The sequence below is a fragment of the Cervus canadensis genome, chromosome 29, assembly GCF_019320065.1.
Source record: "Cervus canadensis isolate Bull #8, Minnesota chromosome 29, ASM1932006v1, whole genome shotgun sequence".
NCBI lineage: Eukaryota > Metazoa > Chordata > Mammalia > Artiodactyla > Cervidae > Cervus > Cervus canadensis.
The window spans coordinates 6,347,923-6,372,030 of record NC_057414.1 but is presented as its reverse complement, the minus strand read 5'-3'; the positions used below and the strand labels follow the sequence as shown (position 1 = coordinate 6,372,030).

General features: G+C 38.9%; 2 protein-coding genes across 11 annotated transcripts in view; one reads left to right on the top strand and one right to left on the bottom strand.

Annotated features, from left to right (window-relative positions):
- ANKRD42 (ankyrin repeat domain 42) overlaps positions 1 to 8,127 on the top strand; it is a 63,070-nt gene extending 54,943 nt beyond the window's left edge. For all 6 annotated transcript variants that reach the window (XM_043451027.1, XM_043451026.1, XM_043451025.1 and 3 more), the window contains one exon: positions 7,687 to 8,127. In XM_043451027.1, coding sequence (XP_043306962.1) covers positions 7,687 to 7,694 — 8 coding nt within the window. In that variant the 3' untranslated portion in view covers positions 7,695 to 8,127. The remainder of the gene's footprint in view (positions 1 to 7,686) is intronic.
- Positions 8,128 to 12,384: 4,257 nt separating this feature from the next.
- Positions 12,385 to 24,108, bottom strand: part of CCDC90B (coiled-coil domain containing 90B) — a 32,526-nt gene continuing 20,802 nt past the window's right edge. For all 5 annotated transcript variants that reach the window (XM_043451866.1, XM_043451863.1, XM_043451864.1 and 2 more), the window contains 6 exons: positions 19,427 to 19,528; positions 18,408 to 18,449; positions 18,240 to 18,311; positions 18,079 to 18,132; positions 16,317 to 16,431; positions 12,385 to 13,549 (listed from right to left, as the gene is read on the bottom strand). In XM_043451866.1, the coding sequence (XP_043307801.1) occupies positions 13,494 to 13,549; positions 16,317 to 16,431; positions 18,079 to 18,132; positions 18,240 to 18,311; positions 18,408 to 18,449; positions 19,427 to 19,528 (441 nt within the window). In that variant the 3' untranslated portion in view covers positions 12,385 to 13,493. The remainder of the gene's footprint in view (positions 13,550 to 16,316; positions 16,432 to 18,078; positions 18,133 to 18,239; positions 18,312 to 18,407; positions 18,450 to 19,426; positions 19,529 to 24,108) is intronic.

The following is a 24,108-nucleotide window of genomic DNA, read 5'->3' as shown; positions in this document are numbered from 1 at the left end:
AAACATTAATTTTCCTGACTTGGCCTGACATTTGTCCCAATGAACAGTAATATATTTAAAGTTCTTATTAGTAAACCCTTTGCATAGTGTTCTTTGTTTTTTCTTTAATTCTTTTCCTAAAGTTTTAGTAGTATAAACATGATTCATGGACAAAGAAAGGGCAGTAAGTAATCCAAGAAGCATCAGAAAGTCCTCTTTTGGAGGCAGGGGAAGGCCTAAGTTTGTCGGCTAACGTTTATGCATATTTCTGTTGTGCCCATACACAAAGGAAGGATTTCATAACCTAGAACGATATTGATTAGTTTTTCTTTTTCTTCAGGATGAGAGGGCCCCTCCAAGTTCCAAGGAAGGGGCATATGTGTTGACTCATTAGTGGATATGATTGGTTCTATATCTGTCCATTTTACAACCTACAATAAAAAAGGGGGGTTAGGTATATAAGCCCAGTAAGTGTAATCTATCAGGTCAGCCTGAGCGGGGGAAGCAAAAGCAAGCAAAGCAAGCATAGCGAAGAAAAATATTTTCAGGATTCCAAGGCATTCCCTGTTGAGAAATCAGATTTTTAGTTTGATTAGTAAGGGTTTTTATCTGTCCCCAAGTAGGGAGATCATAAGGTCGATTATGTCGAGTGTGGCGTTTTTGGAAATTTTTAATGTTGCCATGGCTTGTATTGGAATTCTTTCCTCCTGGGTTTTTTGCTGTTTCATCTCTAGTCTGAATGCTGGGGGCCCCCTTAGGTTGAATCTTCTGAAGAGGAAGTCATGTGAGCTCGTTGGATCCATCTGGAGAAATAGAAGCATATCCTTTCCCTGTAAGATTAGTTTCTTAGATTTCCATTGATTAGTTAACCCGTCTTGATATCAAATGGGCAAAGGAAAGGAGGTGTCCTTTAATGTTTCAAAACTTCTTTTTTGTTTGTTTTTTTGTTTTTTGCTTTTGTCAAAACATCTCTTTGTGGTGAGTTTAAAAAGTTTAAAACAAATAAGGCTATATTAACAATAGTTATAAAAAGAAAGGAAAGCGATAATGATGAAAACATTCTTAGGAAATATTTCAGTCCAAAAGAAAAAAATCATTCAGAAATCTGTTTGGGACTGGTATTTGGCTGTGTGTTATTCGGGGCAGAGGATTAGGAGTAACCATCAAATATTTTTTCCTAAGTGAAATTATTGAAAACGTGATGTAGAACAACTTGACAAATGAAATGTTGCTCACATCCAAATATATTTGACCTTGTCCTTGAAAAAGAAATGCAGCTTAGCAACTGTTGAATCTCACTGTTCAGTGTGTTAAAGAGGATGACTACACTTCCAAGACAGACCTGAAAAGAAGGCGAACATTCCACATTTCTGATATTCTTGGAAACAAATAATCCATTCGGGAAATGGTGTCTTTTTTTATGCCGTTTTCGCCCTGCTTTAAGAATCCTACAGATTGGGAACAGAAATAAAGTCACACCAACAATAGTTATAGGCTTAAAGACTACACTACACCAGAATCTAGTAAAGTTTGCTCTGGACAAGGAAGACAAACGTGTTCCTGTGTATTTCCTCTTATTTAATTTTTTTATTTGCAGTTACAGTGTGTAATGTGTTTGTCCAATCATGTCTTGTGTTTGTGGACTATAAGGAATGTCTGCAATCTGTTTAATAGAGAATGAATGTAAAAATTGTTTGAACTGCTTAGAAATATAGGCAGAGTCATTGTCTGTTTTTATAGAATTAGGTGTTCTCATTATCGTGAAGTAAGTTGATAGGTGGGTTATAACATGTTATGTAGTCTTACCTTAGAGAGGTGTTGCCCCTAGAAAAGAAGAATTTGTATTGATCGAGACATGTAAGAAGGAAGAAGAAGAAAGTTCAGGACAATGAGTTACATCTATTTGCCATAAAATTTTCCTTCATTTGTCATAAGCCCTTCTAAAATTCCAGCACTAAACATCCCTAAAAGTTAAAAGGCCAAAACAAAGTATGATAGCACAGTAAACAAATGCAATGTTTATTTCAAATAAACACATCATACTTTGTGGTTTTCATTGTGATCCACCCAAGCATTTCAACTGCATTTTCCAATAGAAAAATTTGCAGTCTGTGAATGTATTTGCTGACCAAAGTTAATTCTGTTAAATGTTGTTTTCCCAGAATTTTTCTTTTGTTTCTAATTTGGCCTAATTTGGAGAAAGAACATTTGCTGTAGCTAGAACGACAATGAAAAACTAGCCTAGCAAAGCCTATGCAAATACTACTTTATTCTATAATAAATGTTTCAACAATTAAAAAAAATATTTTTGTATTCATCATTTTATTTGCCATTTCTTATATTTTTCTATTAAAAGCATATATTTTACTTTTCTGTAGCAACCATGAAATGTATGTTAGCATTTTATAGACCGTTGAACATATTTATCAAATCATATTATATTATATATATATATATCCATTCCTATACAAATATATATTTATATTCATTAACAGCTCAAAATCTCTTCAGCTCTTCTGCAAGAAAAACCCCTTGTAAGAGTAAGCCAATGTTAAGCAATTAACGCTTCAAAATCCTACTTCATTTGGAAATGACCCAGCCATTCAACAAACTTCTACTACTTAGTTCAGCACAACTCCAGAAACCTAAGTCACTCCAATCCCAAGAGACGGCTCCAGATTATAGATAATAGATCATTCTATCAAAAATACAATTACTTCTAATAGAGCTTATCTAAAAGTTTTCATCTCATCTATATATTTGTATATATATATAAAGAGTTACCTTTTTGTTGACAAACTTAGCCCACCCCAAACCAAGGCATAACAAAAGTATTATATAATGTTGATGACTCAAGACATGGCCCAACTAGATTAACAAATAATTATATTTAAATCACATTCACATTTAAATAAACATTATACCCAACATTGAACACCCTTCAGTTCATGTAAAGCTGAATCTAAATAGAGCTCATTAACTCCACACTATCCAAAAACAAAGACATACATTGAGATGTAGATAATTTTAGATACATAGGCATAGTTCTCCGTTTGAAATTTAAAATATCCTTTTGTTTTATTTATTTATTTTGAGCTCCACCAATTTGTTAATGGCTGGAGTCCTAGATAGAGTGGGCTGTGTATCCCAAGGACATGATAAGAGTTAACTTAAGGTTTTTTCTTAGGCCTATTTTTGTTTCCCAGGCAGAACTGGAGCTCCAAAAAAAAAATATTTTAACAAGTTAACCTTTTCCTAACTGCCCATGCAAGAGAACTGGTTTTGCAATTTCAAAAAAGATTTTATTTTAATCAGTTTTCTCTGGAGTCTAAAGAATATCATAGCCATTCAGTGTCAAAAATATCATAAATCCTTTTTGTAGCTATGGTATATTATTAATGATATATTCAAGAGGGAATTGCTGTCACATAGGAAGTAAAGCCTTGGCTACAAAATTTTGACAAATACTAGGACTGTTATGGAGAAGGCAGTGGCACCCTATTTCAGTACTCTTGTCTGGAGAATCCCAGGGATGGGGGAGCCTGGTGGGCTGACATCTATGGGGTCGCATAGAGTAGGACATGACTGAAGTGCCTTAGCAGCAGCAGTAGCAGGACTTTTAAGCATTTTGAGGTAACATAGTCTACTGAAATCTTTTATGAGGCCCGATATGATTAGGATAAGGGAGACAGAAAGTGAATCTCTCCCGGTCTAAAGGGTGTAAAGGTATATTAAAAAAGCAATCTTGTGAATCAGTAATAATAATGTGCCAATTTTGAGGAATAGTAATAGGTGATGGGATCTCTGGTTGCAATGCACCCATAGGTTTCATAAAAGAATTAACTTTTCTAAACTCTGTTAAGAGACACCATTTGTTATATTTCCTTTTTATAACAAAAATAGGAGAGTTCCAAAAAGAGCAAGATTCTTCAATATGTTTCAATTTTAATTGTGTGTTTATAAGTTCTTTAGTAGCTTGTAATTTTTCTTTCGTAAGGGGCCATTGCTTTGTCCAAATAGGCTCATAATTTTTCTCAGTTATTTTAATAATTATTTTGTTTGTTAAATGAGCAGTGGCCCCTAGGAAAAATGTGGAATGTATATCTGAGTTTGCCATTGCATAAGTAAGTCCCTTCCTATTAGATTAAGGGGTGCATCTATCACATAAGGTCTTAATGTTGTAGGTTGGCCTTTTGGTCTATCATATGGGTAGATTTGAATATTTTGATAAATTTCTTGTACTTGGTTTGAGAAATTCCTGCAATTTGGCAAGAGACCTTTTGTATAGGTCAGGATTTGGGCCACAAGTGTTTGGAAATAATCATAATATTAGATCCAGTGCCGAGGAGACCAGAAAATCTTTTACCATTAATTTTGATATTTATATTTGGTCGGACATATTTAAATACCAATGATGTCCATAAGGATTGTTTCTGATCTGTATTGCCAAATCTGCCTGTCCGCACATTATTAGAGGAGTTAATAGAAATGTAAGGCAAAAGAAGTAATTGAGCAATTTTGTCCCCCCTTTTGAATTGCCATAGAATCTGAGCTGACATCATAATTTGAATTTCTCCTTTATAATTTGAATCAATTATTGCAGGGTGAACAGTAATTCCTTTAGAAGCCAAATTAGATCAGCCAAGTAAAAGACTGAAGGTTTGTGGGGGCAGGGGTCCAAAAAGTCTAGTAGGTATTCTAGAAGGGACTGCTTAAGGGTAAAGGAAAACATCATTTAGGGCCGGTATATTAATGGCAGCACTGCTGGACGTTGAGGGTTTGAGGGAAAAGATAGAATTTGCCCCTGGTTTTTGTTGTAGGTGACCTGGGAGGTCCCCTGTTTGGAGTTTCCTGGAATAGGTTTTCCTTCAATATTAAATTTAAATTTACTGTCTTTGGCGCAGTGCATTCCTTTATGGCAGCAAGGGCAAATTTTTGGAGGTTTTTTATTAGCCTTCTTAGGGCAGTTCCTTTTTAAATGGTTTTTATCTCCACGTGTAAAGCATCCTTCATTTCCCTTTTTAAAAGGTAGTAGCCATTGTTTCAGCTAGTATTTGCATCTTTTAAGTTTTTGATCCTAGATTGTGACAAGCCTTCAAATAATCAATAATAGTCCTAGTCTCACAAATTTCAGCTATAGCTCTTTGACATTTCTGATTTGCATTCTCATAAGCAAGTAATTTCTCTAGCTGTTTTTTGGTTTCTTCTCCGATTACAGTACAGGAAATAGCAGCTTCTAATCTAGCTTAAAAATTAGCATAACTTTTCATTAGGTTCCAACAAATGAGAGACTTTTCGAATTGCGACTATTGGCAGAGGAGAAGCATTTGGAGCAGCTGGGGCAGGGCTAGTAAGAAAATTTTGAGATATTTTGTATTGTTTTAATTGGGCCTTTTGTAAAGTTTAATCATTTAATTTATATTTATGTAATAAGTGTTCTGTCTGTTGCTGAATATTGGAAGGGCTAGAATGTACCTTTAAATGGAAGAATTACAGCTTTAATAAGAGCCCATAGGGGCTAGAAATCAATTGGAATATTTTTTCCTTGTTTGGCTGCTCGTTTAACATTTTCTTTGACCTGGAGCCAAATTTCTAAATCAAAACTGCATTTATCAGGAAACTAAGGATTATGTTCAACTACTGTTTGAAGGCAAGCCTCTATTCATTGGCGTGAAACCAGAAGTCCCTGAAATTTAAACAAATGGTGAAGTAAAGTAGAAAAATAATGGGGCTGGCCAGCCGTTTGACCTATTCCTTAGTACTTACCGACCTCAATAGGTCCCTGAGTCACTCCTCCCGATATGCCACGTGTACCAGTGTCCCTTTTCGGGCGCCATTTGTTGGGGTCCTTTAATGGACCGGAACCTTGTGGTACGGAGTCAACGGTAAGAAAGTAAAGAGAGAAAAAAAGACCCAGGGACCTAAGCTCTGATGGAGCAAAGGTGCTTTAATGATTTTCCTATGAGTATATATAGGCTGTGGTACAAGAAACTTCTTTCGGGAATGATAGAGATCAGAAAACCAAACGTACAGCAACCGTTACCAAGAGAACAAGAGGTAATGTTAGTCACAAGTTCAGGAGACAATCCACATCTCAAGAAAGGGGAACGAGACTAAGCAGTTTTGTCCTAAAGAGAATGTTTACTAAAGGAGACCCAAGCCTGCCTCACACAATGACCTCAGTCCCTGGGAGCAGCGTGCTGTTCCGCTTGAAGAGGGACAAAGGACTCATGAGAGACAGCACGTAGGAATCCTCCCGTCAAACATTCCCTGACACTACCTCAGTGTTTTTCTTTCATGTACATCTTTTCATTCATCCCCTGATGATCTTGAGGCCCTCCTGAAACCTGGGGGTCAATTGAGCATCTATTTTCCATCTGCTACTCCACCAGACTCCTGAGTGGGAACCAGCTCTCATGACTTTTTGTATACCTACAGCATAGTATATACAGTACACAGTACAGTTGTAGGAAGTGAATGAGCAAATTTTTTGCTGAAAGAATTGAAGAATAGTTATAACATGATCTTAGGTGTCGGACAAAATTTGGATTAAAATCCTGCCATTGACTTGGTTTTGTGACCTTGGGGAAAGTTGGTTAACGTCTTGGACTTCTGTCTCTGTATCTCTAAAATGTTGGTAATACAAGCTGCTTCACCTTGTTGTATGTGTAACGAATGAAATACAGTGGCGCCATCTGCTAAACCCCACTAAAAGGTTTGTTGTTCTTGGTCTTCAGACTGGTTGGCAAGCTTTTTCAAGAGAAGGGGCCGTAATACTCTGTGCCCACCAGTGCCTGGCCACTATAAGGGATGGCTAGCAGATTCTCCATCTATTCCTCACTCAGGTTTGCAGCTGAGGGGAGGAACAGATGTGTGATTTTGTTTCCCTGGGTGGTGCTGCAATCACAGCAGTTTCCTTCTGTGCTCACACGCTCCTATGAGTTAAGTGACTGACCTCATTAGCAGAGGTGTAGGTGGGAACACCTTGGGGACTGCCACCTCTAGTCATTGGCTCTCCTGACAGACATGCGCCTTGTGATGTTCCTGAAACGCCTGCGTTCAGATCTGTCCTGCTCAACCGAACAGAGCATTTTTGACTAGAAGAATTATCCAAAGATGACTGACATATATGAGTATCTGATGTTTCTAGTCTTCTCTTCCTGCTGCCCAGAGCCTTTATGAAGTGAGTCTTCTGTGCTAGATACTGAGAATACCATGATGGATGAGAAGTATTCAGAAATAGTGTGCGACAGGGCAAAGCAGGACCCGGGCCGAGCAGCTGGGGGCGCTGTGTGAGCAGGGGAGGCGGGCCGGACCCTGGGGTGTGGCTCCCAGCCCAGTGGGGCTTGCAGAGTCCAGAGGGCGGCATGTTAACGCTCTGTGTTATTTCCTGTAGTGATACGCTGTGAAGTGTTGGTCAGAGAGAAGCAGGAATGACAAGGCGTTCTGTACTGGGTGTGTGAGGGGAAGGCAGGGCTGGCTGATTTCTCAAGGTGCCTCCCAGGCTGATGAGTCAGTGCAGCATGATGCCCTGGTGCTTCAGATGTAAGAACTTATTTACACAAAATTCTAAAAGAGATGTATACTAGAGTTGAAAATTATTAGCATGGTTAATTTTTTTTTTTGAAACAGATAATGTAGAAAGATGAAAATGTGTCTAGCATAGAAATCCTAAGACATCTAATTTGGCCATCTTTTCCTTTGTAGGAAGATGACATTTCCTGTGACTTAAGCAAAGAGAAGAGGCGAGTGAAGAAGAAGGTGTCTTCTGGGGGAGTTTTTGTGAAAAGGTACTAATCAGTAGATAGCTTTAAATAAACTTGATTTTTTCTATTTTTAAATAGATATAAGTGTAAATCTATATAAATTCATCTCAGAATTACTCTGATGCGCAGTTATTCCAATTCTGAAGGCAGAAATATGTTACATAATGTCAAAGGGATTAAAATTACATGGACTCAGTTGTATTTCCCCTCCCAATATACTTTTTATATATTTATGTGGGCAAGTCAAAACTGTGAATTATTAATTTTTCCAGTATTCACATAAACTTTAAAATGTAATGCAGTTAGTAATAAAAAGGTTTAGTTATATATATTAAAGATTATTGAAAGTTCTGTTATGGCTTCATAATAAATTATATTTCTTTTACTTTCTTTTTTTTTTTCTTTCTTTTACTTTCTAGAGAATACTATTTTACCAGTGTAGGCATAGCTTTTTCCCCCCAACTTTTCAAATGACTTTTTAAAAATAATTTATTTTACTGAGGTGTAGTTGATACACAGTGTTAATTTCTTCTGTACAACAAAGTGGTTCAGTTATACATAAATATACACACATTCTTTTTCATATTCTTTGCGGTACACAGTAGTACACTGCTGTCTACCCCTTCTGTCAGTATATATAATACCCTGCCTCTGCTGTCCCAAACTCCCAATCCATCCCTCTCCCACCCGTCCTCCCCTTGGCAGCCACAAGTTTATTCTGTGTTGGTGAGTCTGTACCTGCTTCATAGTTAAGTTCATTTGTGCCATATTTTTAGATTCCACATATAAGTGATGTAATATTTGTCTCTTAATATGCTTCATTTAGTATAATTTCTAGGTTCATCCATGTTGCTGCAAATGGCACTATTTCATTCTTTTTTTATAGCCGAGTAGTGTAGCCATTCGTTTGCTGATAGACACTTGTTTCCACATCTTGGCTGTTGTGAATAGTATTGCTGTGAACAGAGGTGCATGTACCTTTTTGAATTATAGTTTTGTCTGCCTATATGCCCAGGAGTGGGGTTGCTGGATCATATGGCAACTCTATTTTTAGTTTTTTGAGGAACCTCCATACTGTTTTCTGTAGTGGCTGCACTAATTTACATTCCCGCCAACAGTGTAGGACAGTTCCCTTTTCTCCAGACTCTATTCAGCGTTTATTTATAGGTTTTAAAAATATGTATTTTTGGCTCCTCTGGGCCTTCTTCGATGTGTGTGGGCTTTCTCTAGTTGCAGTGAGCAGGGGCTACTCTGTCGTCGTGGCGCACAGGCTTCCTGTTGTGGAGCATGGGCTCTAGGGCGCTCGGGCTTCAGTAGTTGTGGCTCACAGGCTTTGTTGCCCTGTGACTTGCAGGATCTTCCCAGACTGGGGATTGACCCATGTCTCCTGCATTGACAGGCAGATTCTTAACCACTGGATCACCAGGGAAGTCCTGTAGATTTTCTTAATGATTGTCATTCTGACCAGTGAGTGGTGGTACTTCATAGTAGCTTTGATTTTAATTTCTCTAATAATTAGTGACGTCGAGCATCTTTCATGTGCTTCTTTAGTCATATGTATGTCACATGACTTGATTGTTAAAGAGCATCTGAACTTGGGAGAAAAAGACTAGTAAGTTTTACTTACTTGTTTTTTAAATGTTTGCTTATTGGACTGTGCCGGGTCTTAGTTGCAGCATGTGGGATCTAGTTCCTTGACCAGGGATCAAACCTGGGCCTCCTGCATTGGGAGCTCGGAGTCTTAGCCACTGGACCACCAGGGAAGTTACAAGACTAGTAAGTTTTAGAAAAGGACAACTTTATAATAACAACCAAATATCTCCAGGGAAGTTTACATAAAGTGAAAATCAGCTCTTGTAAAAAGAAAAAATACATGTGTGTTTGCTAAAAATACACATCTAAATAATCTGCTTTAGAATTCAGCCGTTGTTCTGTCTTGCAGGCTTTATAAGAAAGGAAAAATAGACAAGGTTGATTGGACAGGATGATAATCCTGTCCAGTGATCATCACGCCCACAGCCCTTGCTTCACTGGCAGCAGCCGTCTCTGCACACCCCAGGCTGCCCAGCCTCTCAGCCCTGGCCGGCACTGTACATGGTGCTCAAGGGCATTTTGGTCCAGTATCACCAGGGCTTGAATGCCCTGACATGAGTGCGTTTGGTTGCTAAGAGGTGTTTAGGCTTGTCAAGGGCTATAAGCAAGTGTTAAAAAGTGGCCTACCGATCCTTTCTGTAACCCTTACAGTCATTATTGTGCAGTAGGCTTTCAATCTGTAGTAAAAACGATTGTCACCATTTATTGGGCACCTTGTGTGTGATCTGTAAGTTCTTCACATGTATTACTGCTTAGTTTCCACCACAGCTTATATGACGGAGGTGTAGTACTTGATACATGCAGGTTAAGGAATTCGCCCAGAGTCACACAGCAACGTGGAGCTAGGGTTCTAACCTTAGGAGGGAAATTTCAGAGTCTGCATTCTTCTTTACCACAACTGGAATTCCCAAGTCCAGCATCCCCCTCCCCTTCGGGGACGTCATGCAGCCTTACTTTCTCCTTCAAGCCTGGTAACTGTAAGGTGGTCCCGCCCGGGAACACTGTCTTCTATTCACTCAGTTTTCTGTTTGTTGTACTTGTTCCAGTTTTCTCGGGGCCGTATCTCCGTCTGTACCAGTGAGGCAGGAAATACCAGGAGAGCGTTTTAATACAAGCACACACCTTTGTGGCAGAGGGTCCCTGGTTGTCTCCCAGTTTCTCTTCTTTTTCCAAAGTATTAGGATTTACCTGGAATTGTGGCTACTCAGGCTAAGGGCTGACTTCTCAGTTTCCTTTGCAGCTAAGATGCCAAGTTGTGGCCGAGAAGAGTGTGAGCAGAAATGCCATGTATAACCTTATGGTCATGTCCCTAAAGGGAAAGGGTTTTCCCACATCTTGCCCCTTTCTTCTTCTGCAATGCTGTAAGGTCCTGAGTAACTGGACACTGCCAGGAATGAACCTGGACACACGAGAAGAGCCTGGCTAGAGTTGCTAAGTACCAGAGAAATGCAAATCAAAACTACAGTGAGTCATCAGAGAACTCAACTTGGAGATTACTCTTGTTATTAAGAGTATAAAATCTGGAGTTAAAGTCTGTGTGACTTACCCACTGTGTGACCTTAATTTCACTTAGCTTGTTGCTTTAGCTGTAAAATGAGGATAACCACCTGCCTAAGAGGACTGCTGTGACAAACAGGTGAGTGAGATATATTATTTAGCATATTCTTTTTTTTTTCCATTTATTTTTATTAGTTGGAGGCTAATTACTTTACAATATTGTAGTGGTTTTTGCCATACACTGACATGAATCAGCCATGGATTTACATGTGTTCCCCATCCCGATCCCCCCTCCCGCCTCCCTCCCCGCCCCATCCCTCTCTCGTGTTGTATAGTCAATGTGGCTGTTCTACAGAATGCCAGCCACTAACCTCAGTGTCTGTGCACAGCCGTTCCCACCGCCTCATTGTTTCCTTTACACTGAGAAAACACTGGGACTCAGTTCAGAATGGCGTGAAGGACAGTATCATGGAGCTCGCTTCCTCCCACAAACACATCAAAAAACATGTGGGACAAACCTACAGAATACCTACAAACGCTTGGAGATCTCTTACAACCAAAGCTCCAATCTCTACGTAACTGGGAGGATGAAGGGAAAGGGAGAAGAGGAACTGGGACGGGACCTGCACGTCTGGGCGCGTGCTGTGGAAGAACGCTCCCTAGGCAGGAGCCTCCTGCGGGGCCGGCAGATTGGCGGGGACAGGGAGGGCACTTCAGGGGCTGGAGGGCGGGGTGGGGCCCACGGCGCTGAAGGGCACAGACGGACCACCACGGAAGGTCCTGGCCGCCTCCCCGCACTTCCAGCCCGAGACGCATACCTGCTGGCGTGCGCGGCCCCTGGGTGCGGGTGAGACCTGAGGAGGGACTCAGCCTGGCTGCGCAGGGACCGCCCCGCGGGGACGACCGCTTGTACGTCCGGGGAGGCAGGGCTGCAGGCCTCGCTGACCGCTGGCCGTCCCGCTGCGGCGCGGGGACGCTCTGGCGGGCTTTCCGACTAGAACCGCGTGCGCCTGAGGGCCTCTGGGCCACTCGTGGGCTCCAGGGCTGCAGCTCCAGTGGCTTGCTGAGTGCCTGTGCTCTGAACTCATCACCAGGGCTTATCCCACAGGAGCAGACTGGAGTGAGCGCTGTGTGTAGAAAGGCCGGTCCCAGACAGGAGTGGGGAGAAGTGTCTGGGCCACCAGGGCCTGCTTCTCCTTTAATCTCACTGAGCACGTGTGGCAGGGCGGCTGAGGAAGTGATTCCAGTGTATGCTACTGGAGGGAAGACATAGTCCCTCTTAAAATTTAGCGTATTTTACATTGTGCAAATGAATAATTTACCTGTTTACTGTCTATCTTCGACTAAGATCCTCAGTTCCATGGGAAGGAAGCCAGGTTCAGCTCTGCATGTGGGGACCAGCATGCCCATAGCAGGCATTCTTATTGAGTGAATAAATGTACTGTAGAATTTATTACAATGGAACCTATATGATCTTATTTACATACAAATTTATAATGTGCTAAGAATTTTCTTAGGCAAGTGAATTCTGAGATATTTTAAATCAAAATACAAGACAAGTACAGAAAGTTTTATTTTGTAAACAAGTCAGCCATTAGATCTTTGAAACAAATTTAGTTGGAAAGTGATTCTCACTCACTAGACCATATATGGGCTGGTCTTTTGACTGCTCTATAATTTAGATTCCCTATTTATAACTAAACAAATGATGGAGGTCATTTTGAGTAACTAATGGATCATCAAACTTAAAAGTTTTGCCAAGGCATATGTGAAATCTTGAAATATTTAGCACTTCTTGGCCTTGGCTTCTTGATCTGGCTAAAACTGAAGGTCTGAGATGAAATGATATTTTGTACTTTCCTTGAAATATATATCCTATTAATAGATGCTATTATCAAAGAAAATAGACCCAGTAATGTCAAAACAAAAATATAAAAATTCCCCACGACTTTCTTGAGAGTAGGGATTACATGCCAATAGACATGTGCTGAATTTTAAAAAGCTTTGTTTATGTAGTAAATTTAAGATGGGTTCCCAAGAAGCAGGGATAAACCAGTTTTTGTGAATTAGAAATTAACAACTCTACGGATTTCATACTGAGTGTCATATACTTGAACTAGGGCACATATTATTTTAAAATTTATTGTTTTAGTTCATTACCAAAAAAACCTAACTCTAGCTATATGATAAGTTGCTTTTAAAATCCAAACAACCTTGTTATTGTATATATTTTATATAAAAAGGTAATTGTGCAGTAGCTATCACGAAGTTGAATACAGTTAACAAGCATGTGGGCTTGGGAATAGCTTTCAGATTTGCAACAGATATGAAAGAAATCCTATGATTTACAGTCCTTCAAGTAAACATAAGAAAAGTCTAGTTCAGTTTCTATGAGCTATCAAAAGCATAAAGACAAAAGCCCTATCTCAAATCTATCAAGTTTTGAATGGCCTCTTTCAACATAATAAAGACATACATGAAAAAGACAAAATATACCTTCCATTCTAAAATATTTCCTTTTAGTCCATATGTACTTTAAATAATCGTGTATTCAGTTCCTACTATAACTTTCAATGTTCAGAGTAAATCCATCCAGGCAGTGTTCCAACAGTCAAAGCAGCAGGAGTAGGAGCATGCATAACTACAGCAGTTTCACTGTTATTTCCAGAGTCGATAAAATCCCAATGCTATTGCCAGGCAAGTAAACACTGAGGCTGTTGAAAAGAAGAATCTGTGTTATAGGTCATGCATTTGAGATTATCCTGCAGAGACAGACAGAATAATGTCATTTTCAATTTAAATTGAAAGCAAAAATAAAAATCAGTAAATCCAGCCAATCTTCTACCTTAGGTTTTTCATCCCCTAGAAGATTAAGCTAACAATAAAGGATATCAATTAGGGCATGATTAATACCAATTCTTAGAAGCTTCCTATATTTTACATAAGGATGACAGTAATTTAAAAATCTGTTAGAATCTATAAACAGTGTTTCAAGTCATTATTAATATTACCATTATTAACAATACTACTTTAAATAATTATAAATTAATTTCAGATATAATTTTTAAGTGAAAAACTTTTCTTGCTGACATTAAAAAATTGTCATTAAGCTAGAAGAACAGCCACATGATCCATAAGACAAATTGTCTTAAAAGTACATTAAAAATTATTTCATAATTATTAAAAATTTATGAATAAAAAATGAATTGTTAATGAAAACCCTTCAGAAACAACTCAGTGAGGTAGAAGAAAAGGCAGAAAAAGCATCAGACTTTTTAAATAGTTCATGTACCACCTATTGTCTGTGTTACATCACTAAATAGAAAACCTTTCTGTTCTCCTTAAGGTGGTGAATCTGGGTGAGGCTTTTGGACTCCCTAGTTTTTTAGTTTGTTTAAACAGCCATGATTTTAGAGACTCTGAGATGAAGAGCAAACTTCAATGATTAAAGACGTAAGAAACAGCCATTCATAGTAAAGCTATCCTATTTTTAATGTGTAAATTAATTATATATTATCCCATTTGACCACACTACTAAAACTTGGTTAATGACAAGAGGTCCCTAATTTTAAGAAATGGGATTAGGTCTAAGTCACGGTGGGAAGCTGGACATTTGAGGAGAAAGAGTAACACTTAAAGAATTTCTTGTCTTGTTGTCACTGGTCAATTACACATTCTCTCATTTGATCCTGCTACTATTTGCCATGCTCCAGGTAGTGTGCTGAAGAATTCCGTATATTACCTTATCTAGCCATGATTAAAACCCCATGGAGTTGGTGATAGTATCCCCATCATATAGATGAGCAACAAGCTCAAAGCCGTACTGAGAGCAACGGTGGAAGCAGGACTCAAGGCTGTGAGCACCTGACTCTAAAGTAGTTGCTGCTGCTTTAAGAGCAGAGCAGTGCCTGCAGAACCAGTAGTTGTAAGTCCTCAGTGAAAAAAGGAAAGGAACATAGGAAATCTAACTTTCTAAACAGACTTAGTGATTTCTTTTCCCACTGCCACTAAGTCTGTTAGTCTGCCTCGTGTATGTCCACTACTGATTGATTGAAAAGCTTTCTGGAGACCATCACCATGACACTGCGTCTGTAGGTAAATGCACGAGAAGACGCTGAGTGGAACAGCAGCTCTTCCTCACGGGGTGCTTTGAGATCTATTTTCAAAGTGGGAACGATCACTCCAAACTGGGCTGATCTGGAACTTCCCCTGAGCATTAGTACTGAACAGATCTCTGGTTCCAGAGACTTTTGCTAGGGTTTTTGAAACTCATTTTAGCCTTACAATCCTTTTTTTCAAATGGATCTTTAGCAGAAGCCCAATATTTGAAAAAGGCAGAAATTAAGTCATTCAAGTTGAGGAGAAGAAGGGGGGTGTGGAGGTGAGCATCAGTGGGGGGCTGGGGTCATCTTGATTCCTACTCTTGCGCCAACATACTGAGTGCCTGCCCAGAAAAACCACTGATGCTATAAAGCAGCTATTTTATTTTGGACAATAACAACACAAAATCCTAAATGTGTATATCTTTTTGATCCCAGTTTTTAGATGTGCATAAGCAATTAATTATATAGAAATTCTAGCATGAAGGCACAAGGATGTATATGTGGGTATGTGTATTTATTCACACACATATATGACTATTTGGTGCAATATTATTTTTAATGAAAACGTCAGAGCAGAATGTCTGTAAGTAGATATTATATATTTAGATAAGTTATGGTATTTTCATATTATAGAATACTATGATTTCTAGTAAAAAGATATCTATGTATTCATATGGAAAGATGTTCAAGACATTTGGTTAAATTTTTAAAAGTTGTAGCTTGTAGAGTATCATCTAATTACTGTTTTAAAAATCTATAATGTTCACATACAGAAGGAAAAGCCTAGGAAAGATACATACTACCAACAGTAAATACATATGGGGAGGGAGAAGGCTTTCATTTTTACTATATTGCTTTTCAGTTATACAAACAATTTAGGATGAAAATATATTACTTTTTTATAAAAAAGAAAAATACTACTCGAGGGCATTCTTCCTAACTCCTTGGGGCTCTATAAATTGCTCAGGTCACAAGGTTCTTGAGAACTCAGTATGTGACAGACTAATTCTGGGCAGTATCCCTGCGTCCTCAGTTGGATTCAAGAATGGAAGTAATTTCTACCCCTTTGTTTGCTGTGGTTTTTAATAGCCTATATCTGTTTTGGTGATCTGTACCTAATTGTGGACTACCTAGTTGAATCTTTGCATCATTTTGTACGGGTGTTTATGTGTGTCTTTCACTTCCGTACACTTTTTCCTTTTCAGAGGATGCAGAGTGGCCTATTAAACTTACATTTTCCAAGCACTGCAGGGGACCAAACAGTAACTCTGTTACAGCCCCTTCTTTTGTGTCACATGGCTACTACCTTGGGAGGTAGGAGCTAATGCGTCTGAAAATCAAATGATAGTAATTCCTTTCTCTGACAACACAGTCTTACCTGCAAGATAACGAATTGTCTCAAGCTTATTGGATTCCATCAGAGTTTTTAAAGAAGCAATTTCAGTGTCAATTTTGTTACCAGTCTCTGAAATAATACCTCTGGTTTTGGTATCCTGTAGTAATTAAGAATAAGATAATTAGATTTTGTCTCTATGTATCATGGACAGAAATGTTTACTTTAGAAACCCTCATTTAGGGGCTAATTTTGTGTTAAAAAACTTTTGAGTGGGGAAACATAGATATAAAAATTACATGAACATTATAAACTGACAAAAACTATTCCTTCTACTTTGATATTTGGAGACTACTAGGATTATCACATTCTGGGCACATTCCACTAAAAACCTCACAGGTAGTTACAGGCATACCTCATTTTACTGCATTTTGCAAATTTTTCATTTTTTTAAAAAAACAAATGGGAGGTTTGTGGCAACTTTGAGTCAGGTAGGTTTATCAGCACTATTTTTCCATAAGCATTTGCTCACTTCATGTCTCTGTGTCACATTTTGGTAATTCTCACAATACTTCAAACATTTTCATTATTACTATATTTATTATGGTGATTTGTGATCAGTAACTTTTGATGTTATTATTGCAAAAAGATTATTACTCAGTAATGGCTCAGAAGATAACTGGTTAACATCTTTTTAGTGATTCTTATTTTTTAATTAAGGTATGGATATTGTTTATTGAGACATAATGCTATTATTGCATACTTAATAAACTACAGTATAGTGTAAATGTAAATTTTATAAGAACTGGGAAACTGAAAAATTGCTATGACTCACTTTATTTCAATATTTGCTTTATTGCTGTGTCTGGAACTGGACTTGGAGTGTCTCTGAGGTATGCCTGTATTTGAGACCTAAATATACAAGGATAAACTAAGAAGCAAAAATGTCAGTCACAGAACTATCACTTTATGGGTATAAAGTCCTTAAGATATCATAGTTAAAACGTTAAATATCTTTTACAAAAGGAAAAACCAACCAGGTTTATGATAAACTGACACCAATATTAAAGACCATGGCAGATATGCTTGTTGAGTTAACGCTGAAGGGTAGGAAAAGAAGGTGATACTTAGAGCTCAGAAATTAGTGGTGAGAGAATTTGATTTCATCTCCTTTATCTGGCCAAGAAGTTAGAGAAGGGAACAGGCTGCTTGGAAAGGCAAATGGTACCTGTACTTCTACTGAATTATAATCAAGAATGATGTCTCTCATGTCGGAATGTAGACCAAGTGGCTTTTAACTTTTAAAAAAGGAAAGGACTAGGCTGAGAGCTAGGTTTATTCAGCCATAGAGATTAAAATGGGAGTAAGAGTGCCTGCCTCGCCCAGAGGCTGACACAATAACTAATAAATAGAAAGTGAGTAACGTAGGATCTAACATATAATAAGCACTCAATAAATATTTACTATTACTTAAAAAATATGTAAGATAACTACTTGAATCTAGGCACTTAAATACTGTGACTCCCTGTCTATTTGAAAAATAATTATCTTCCATATAAAAGTAGTTGAAAAACAAGTGCTACCTGGAAAGCTTGATTCTGACTCAGAAGTCATAGCTCCAGTACTACCACCCACCTAGCAGCAGCTTCCCCCAAAGTACTGGTTACCTGTAGTAGTTATGAGGAAATGACAGGCTGCATAGGGCCAGCTTGTTCAAGTCCAGACTTACAAAGTGATACCCGTGAGGGTAGCTACATAAGGCATGACAGCTATACGAAAACAGAGGAACTGTTACCCAGTAGCTTACATTTCTGGTAAATTCTGTGGTTGCTTCCATAAGTTTCTTTTCTTGATCTGTAAACTAAAGGATATGAATTATCAGGAGGTTAGAGAAAAGAAAAAAAAAAAACTAAAAGGAATTTTTAAAAGGAATAAGTGACCAAAAAAGTACATTTAAAAACACATTACCATATCTGTTACTCTGCTCCTTTCTAGGTTGATATCCAATTTGTTATCTGCTCTGATTCGACTAGTTTCATTCTTTAAAAGAAAATAAAAATATTTAAAAAGTGACCTTGTCATGAATATCTGTCTGAAATTTACATATTCTGAAGTGGGGAAAAAAGTTTCACTTACTATCAGTTGTTGTTTAACTTGTTCTAATTCAATTTTCATTTTCTAGGTATAAAGAAAGATCACACACAATTGGTATTAAACCAAAAGCCCATATGATTTATCAAAAAAAATCTGAAACCCTGCAAAAGCAAAAATTGGACAATCTATGGATTTCTAATATAAAAACTCATTATAAATTAAAAAAAGAAACCTAATAGTTCCTCTTATTCAGAAAATAATATGAACATGACATTAGAAAATGTATTTATGTTTTAATATAGTAGCCCCCCCAGTCCATACGGGAATATGTTCCAGGACCCCCAGTGGATGCCTGAAACCCTGACTAGCACTGAAGCCCATGTGCATACTATGTTTTTTCTTACATTAACTGGTGGGTAGCATACACGGTGTGAATACTCTGGACAAAGAGATGATTCCTGTCCTGTGGGGATGGAGCAGGATGGCGAAGATATTCTGCTACTCAGAACAGTATGCAGTTTAAAACATGAGTTATTTCTGGAATTCTCTACTTAATGTTTTCAGGTTGTGTTGACTACACATAACTAAAACGGTGGAATGCAAAAATGCAGATAAAGGGGGACCTACTGTAGTCTGCTTTAAAAAGCAGGCTGACATTCTAATATTTTAGGCTAGTGGATAACAAAGCTCTGACTGAATTACAGAAACATTTTTCTCTTCAGTGACAAAAATAGTTACAGACCACCCGCCCACCCCAAGCCACATTACTCAGCCCTGAAAACATTATTCTAAACCACACTAGAAATTTTATAAAATATGTACATCAAAGATTTCCTCCTTTATGTGACCCATATAAAATACAACTCTCATTTTTTTTAAACAACTCTTAAGCATGCAAAACACTGACATACATAGGAAGATTAAGTATGGTTAAACATGTAGTAGACTTTTACCTAAAACTTATTTAAATAACCACATGAAACTGTTTTTGGGTCCTATTCACCAAGTAGAATACTTGTGAAATCAGTATTTTATTATTAATAAATTGAGACTTGTATCACCTGGTTCTCTGCTCGCAGATTTGCAAATTCACTTTTCTCTAGGATGACCATGTCTTTTCTGATGGAGTCCAAATGAGCCATTAGCTGTTGTACTGTTATTTCCTGAAATGCAAAATTAAAGTCATCTAGTGATCTATATAATACCATCCCCTTACATGGAACTTCATGAAACTTAAAAAACTGTAGTGGGGTGCTCTCTGTGCCCCTTCTGATGTCTGTGTCAGACGCTTTCTCAGTCCCTTTTTATACTTTAATAAAACTGTGCTACACACACACACACACACACACACACACAATTATTATCTTTCTACAAGGTATAATGTTGCTTGGCTAGCTAAGTAAAAAAAATTTAAGCATATGAAACCTATATATCTGAGATATCAAAATGAAAAGCAGGAGATTCAAGGAGGAAAAGGATTTCCCAGTGAAGAGAAACTAATGTCTAGGTCTTTTCAATGAAAGAGTCCCAATAAATTGCTTACTTAACCTCTAAGAGTTCTTCAACAAATAATCTTATTTAAAAAATATCTACATGGGAAAGCTCTAATCTTTCATTGCTTTAACTTTGAAGGATTTTTTACCATTGGAAATTTCTAGGATACCAGATAAGACTTAGAAGTCAGGTAATAAAATAGGTAGAAGTATGGTTTAAATAATTAGCCCTTGTCAGCATAACATAATTAGTTTTGTTTAAATTCCCGAGTATCTTTTCTATATTTGGCAATATAAAGAATTTGTGAAAGGAAAAGTGGGCCCTATCTGATAGATTTATAAACTTTTGCTTTGCTAGTGAGGGATATTTTTGTAGAAATGATTAATTTTTGGCTGTGCAACATGTGAGATCTTCGTTCCCCAACCAAGGATCGAACCTGTGCCCCCTTCAGTGGAAGCAGAGAGTCCTAACCACTGAACCACCAGGGAAGCCCCTGTAGAAATGATTTAAAGCAGGCTTACAAAGAAAATGTAACTTTTACCACTAAACTTCTCAAAATCATGTAGTTTGCTGATTCATCTTTTATCCCTCTTTATAAAAAAGCAGATGAGAGTATAACCTTGAAGAACCTCTATAACATGGTTCATAAACAAAACAAAAAAAACCCAAACAAGAGCAAGATCACTAGTGGAACTCCCATTTCTGTCATAGTTTGTGACCAGGGGTGCACTGTTGGGGTTATAAGTCCTCTGCTGACCAATTTAGGGAGAAAGGCTATTTCAAAACTGACTTGACTTTTAGAAAACAGGGGCTATAACAGTTCCAGATACATAACTAAGAAATGACTCGTCCAAGGGTCTGGAATGCACACATCTTCTCCAAAAACAACCCTCAGATGGCACAGTCACATAGAGTGGAAGTTAAAAATGTGAGTTCTGGAGTCAGACTGCCTGGGTTTGAATCCAAACACTGCCATTTACTCTGAGACTCTGGGCAGGTTATTTACTAACTTCTCTGAACTCCTCTTTGGTGTAATGGAAATAACTACCTATACCTTATAGCACTGTTCTCAGGATTAAATGAGATAATGCATGTACAACGTTCACAGTAATATTTGTAGCACAGGACTCAATAAATGTAATAAGACAGGGACCTAACGGCTGAAGCAGGACAGTGTGACTCCAATGAATGTTGTGATGTGCAGGAAGTTTTGCTTTAAATATTATACCTGTATAAAATTAAAAGTAGGGAGGAGCCAAGATGGCAGAGGAATAGGACGGGGAGACCACTTTCTCTCCTACAAATTCATCGAAAGAACAATTGAACGCTGAGCAAATTTCACAAAACAACTTCTGATCGCTAGCAGAGGACATCAGGCGCCCAGAAAAGCAACCCATTGTCTTCGAAAGGAGGTAGGACAAAATGTAAAAGATAAAAAGAGAGACGATAGAGTTAGGGACAGAGATCCGTCCCGGGAAGGGAGTCTTAATAGAGGAAGTTTCCAAACACCAGGAAACCCTAGCACTGGCGGGTCTGGGGGAAGTTTTTGAATCTCGGAGGGCAACCTAACTGGGAGGAAAAAGTAAGGCCCACAGATTAGGTGCCTAAAAGCAACTCCCAGCAGAAATGTACCCCAGACACCCGCATCCGCCACCAGCAAGTGGGGGCGGAACAGAGAGGAGCAGGCGGCATTGCTTAGGGTAAGGACCGGGCCTGAGTGCCCTGAGGACAATCGGAGGGAGCTTTTTTAAACTGTGGGATAGCAAGAGAGAAAATTAACCAGCCCGAACACAAATTTGCCGGCAGTTCGCAAAACCAAAGGGACTGAGAAACTCCAGAGAAGAGCTAGCCTGCGGCGGACCGGCCCATCCCCGCCGGAGGTAGGAGGCAGGGGGGAGGGGAAAGGGGCAAACTCGGCCCCAGAGAGGGCATCCCCTCCCACACTGCAAACAGGCCTCCAGTTTCTATCCAAAGACTTCCTGAGATTCTGGATGGTCGACATCCGCCGCCAGGAGGTTCGCGGCTAGAGGCCAGCTCCTGAGAACAAACACAAGCTGCTGGCACCAGACAGAACAGGCTGGGGCCGCGGAGGGGAGAGGGCGCGTCGCACCCGGGGAGAGTGCGCCCGTCAAGCTCCTGGCTGTCTGAGCTGCTCAGGCCGGGGAAGGCACAAGACGCAGGCACAACCCAGTCCGCGCTTTTGTGGAGTACCCAAAAACTGGAACCGCACGCAGTGCAGGGCACGCTCCCTATAGAGCAGCCGGGAGCCTGAGCAGTGTAGACGGGGGAAAGCACAGACACCCGTGAGCAGGGGCAAACCCAGTGTGGGCGGAACACGGTGAGTGCTCCCCACACACAGATATCTGTCTGCAGTGCCCCGCCCTCCCCGTAGCAGGACTGAACTAGCTACCTAAATAAGAGATCACCTCCACCCGCCTGTGTCAGGGTGGAAATTAAGACACCGAAGAGATGGCAAACAGAAGCCAAATAAACAAAGGGAACCGCTTCAGAAGGGACCAGTGCAACAGATTAAAATCCCTGTAGGTAACACGGACTACACCGGAAGGGGCCTATAGATATCGCGAAGTGTAAGCTGGAATGAGGAGCTACCTGAAATTGAACTGAACCCACACTGACTGCCAACAGCTCCAGAGAAATTCCTAGATATATACATATTTTTTTTTAATTAAAAAAAATTTTTTTTTCTTTCCTTTTCTTTTTTCTCTTTTATTTTCTTTTAAAATTCCCTATTACTCCCCCATTACTCCTTAACTTTCATTTTCATATATTTTTACAATTTTTTCAATTAGGGAAAAAAAATTTTTTCTTTTTGTTTTTCTCTCATTTCCTTTTAAAGTCCTCTAATACTCCTTTATTATTCCTTAATTTTCATTTTCATTTCACTATAACCTTGCAAAAAAAAAAAAAAAAGACAAGCCCTATTTTTAAACCGAACCTCATATATATTTCTAAATTGTTTTTGTTTTTAAATATTGTATTTTTAAGAGTTTAAAGTCTAACCTCTACACTAGATTTTTAATCTTTGTTTTTCAGTATGTGATATAAATTTTGGACATTTAAGAATCCAATATTCAGTTCCCATTTCTATTCAGGAGTGTGTTGATTACTCTCTCTCACTTTTGACTCTGTTTTCTACCTCAGAACACCTCTATTTCCTCCTTTCCCCTTCTCTTCCCAATCCAATTCTGTGAATCTTTGTGGGTGTCTGGGCTACGGAGAACACTTTGGGAACAGAGAACTGCGTAGATCTGTCTCTCTCCTCTTGAGTCCCCCTTTTTCTCCTCCTGCTCATCTCTATCTCCGTCCTCCCTCTCCTCTTTTTCATGTAACTCTGTGAACCTCTCTGGGTGTCCCTCATGGTGGAGAATCTTTTCACCATTAACCTAGAAGTTTTATTATCAGTGCTATATAGTTGGAGAAGTCTTGAGACTACTGGAAGAAGAAAACTGAAATCCAGAGGCAGGAGACTTAAGCCCCAAACCTGAGAACACCAGAAAACTCCTGACTACACGGAACATTAAGTAATAAGAGACCATCCAAAAGCCTCCATACCTACACTGAAACCAACCACCACCCAAGAGCCAATAAGCTCCAGAACAAGACATACCACGCAAATTCTTTAGCAATGCAGGAACATAGACCTGAGTGTCAACATACAGGCTGCCCAAAGTCACACCTAACACATAGACCCATCTCAAAACTCATTACTGGACACTCCATTGCACTCCAGAGAGAAGAAATCCAATCCCACGCACCAGAACACTGACACAAGCTTCCCTAACCAGGAAACCTTGACAAACCAATCGTCCAACCCCACCCACTGGGTGAAACCTCCACAATAAAAAGGAACCACAGACCACCAGAATACAGAAAGCCCACTCCAGACACAGCAATCTAAACAAGATGAAAAGGCAGAGAAATACCCAACAGGTAAAGGAACATGGAAAATGCCCACCAAGGCAAACAAAGGAGGAGGAGATAGAGAATCTACCTGAAAAAGAATTTAGAATAATGATAATAAAATGATCCAAAATCTTGAAAACAAAATGGAGTTACAGATAAATAGCCTGGAGACAAAGATTGAGAAGATGCAAGAAATGTTTAACAAGGACCTAGAAGAAATAAAAAACAGTCAATTAAAAATCAATAATGCAATAAATGAGATAAAAAACACTCTGGAGGGAACCAACAGTAGAATAACAGAGGCAGAAGATAGGATAAGTGAGGT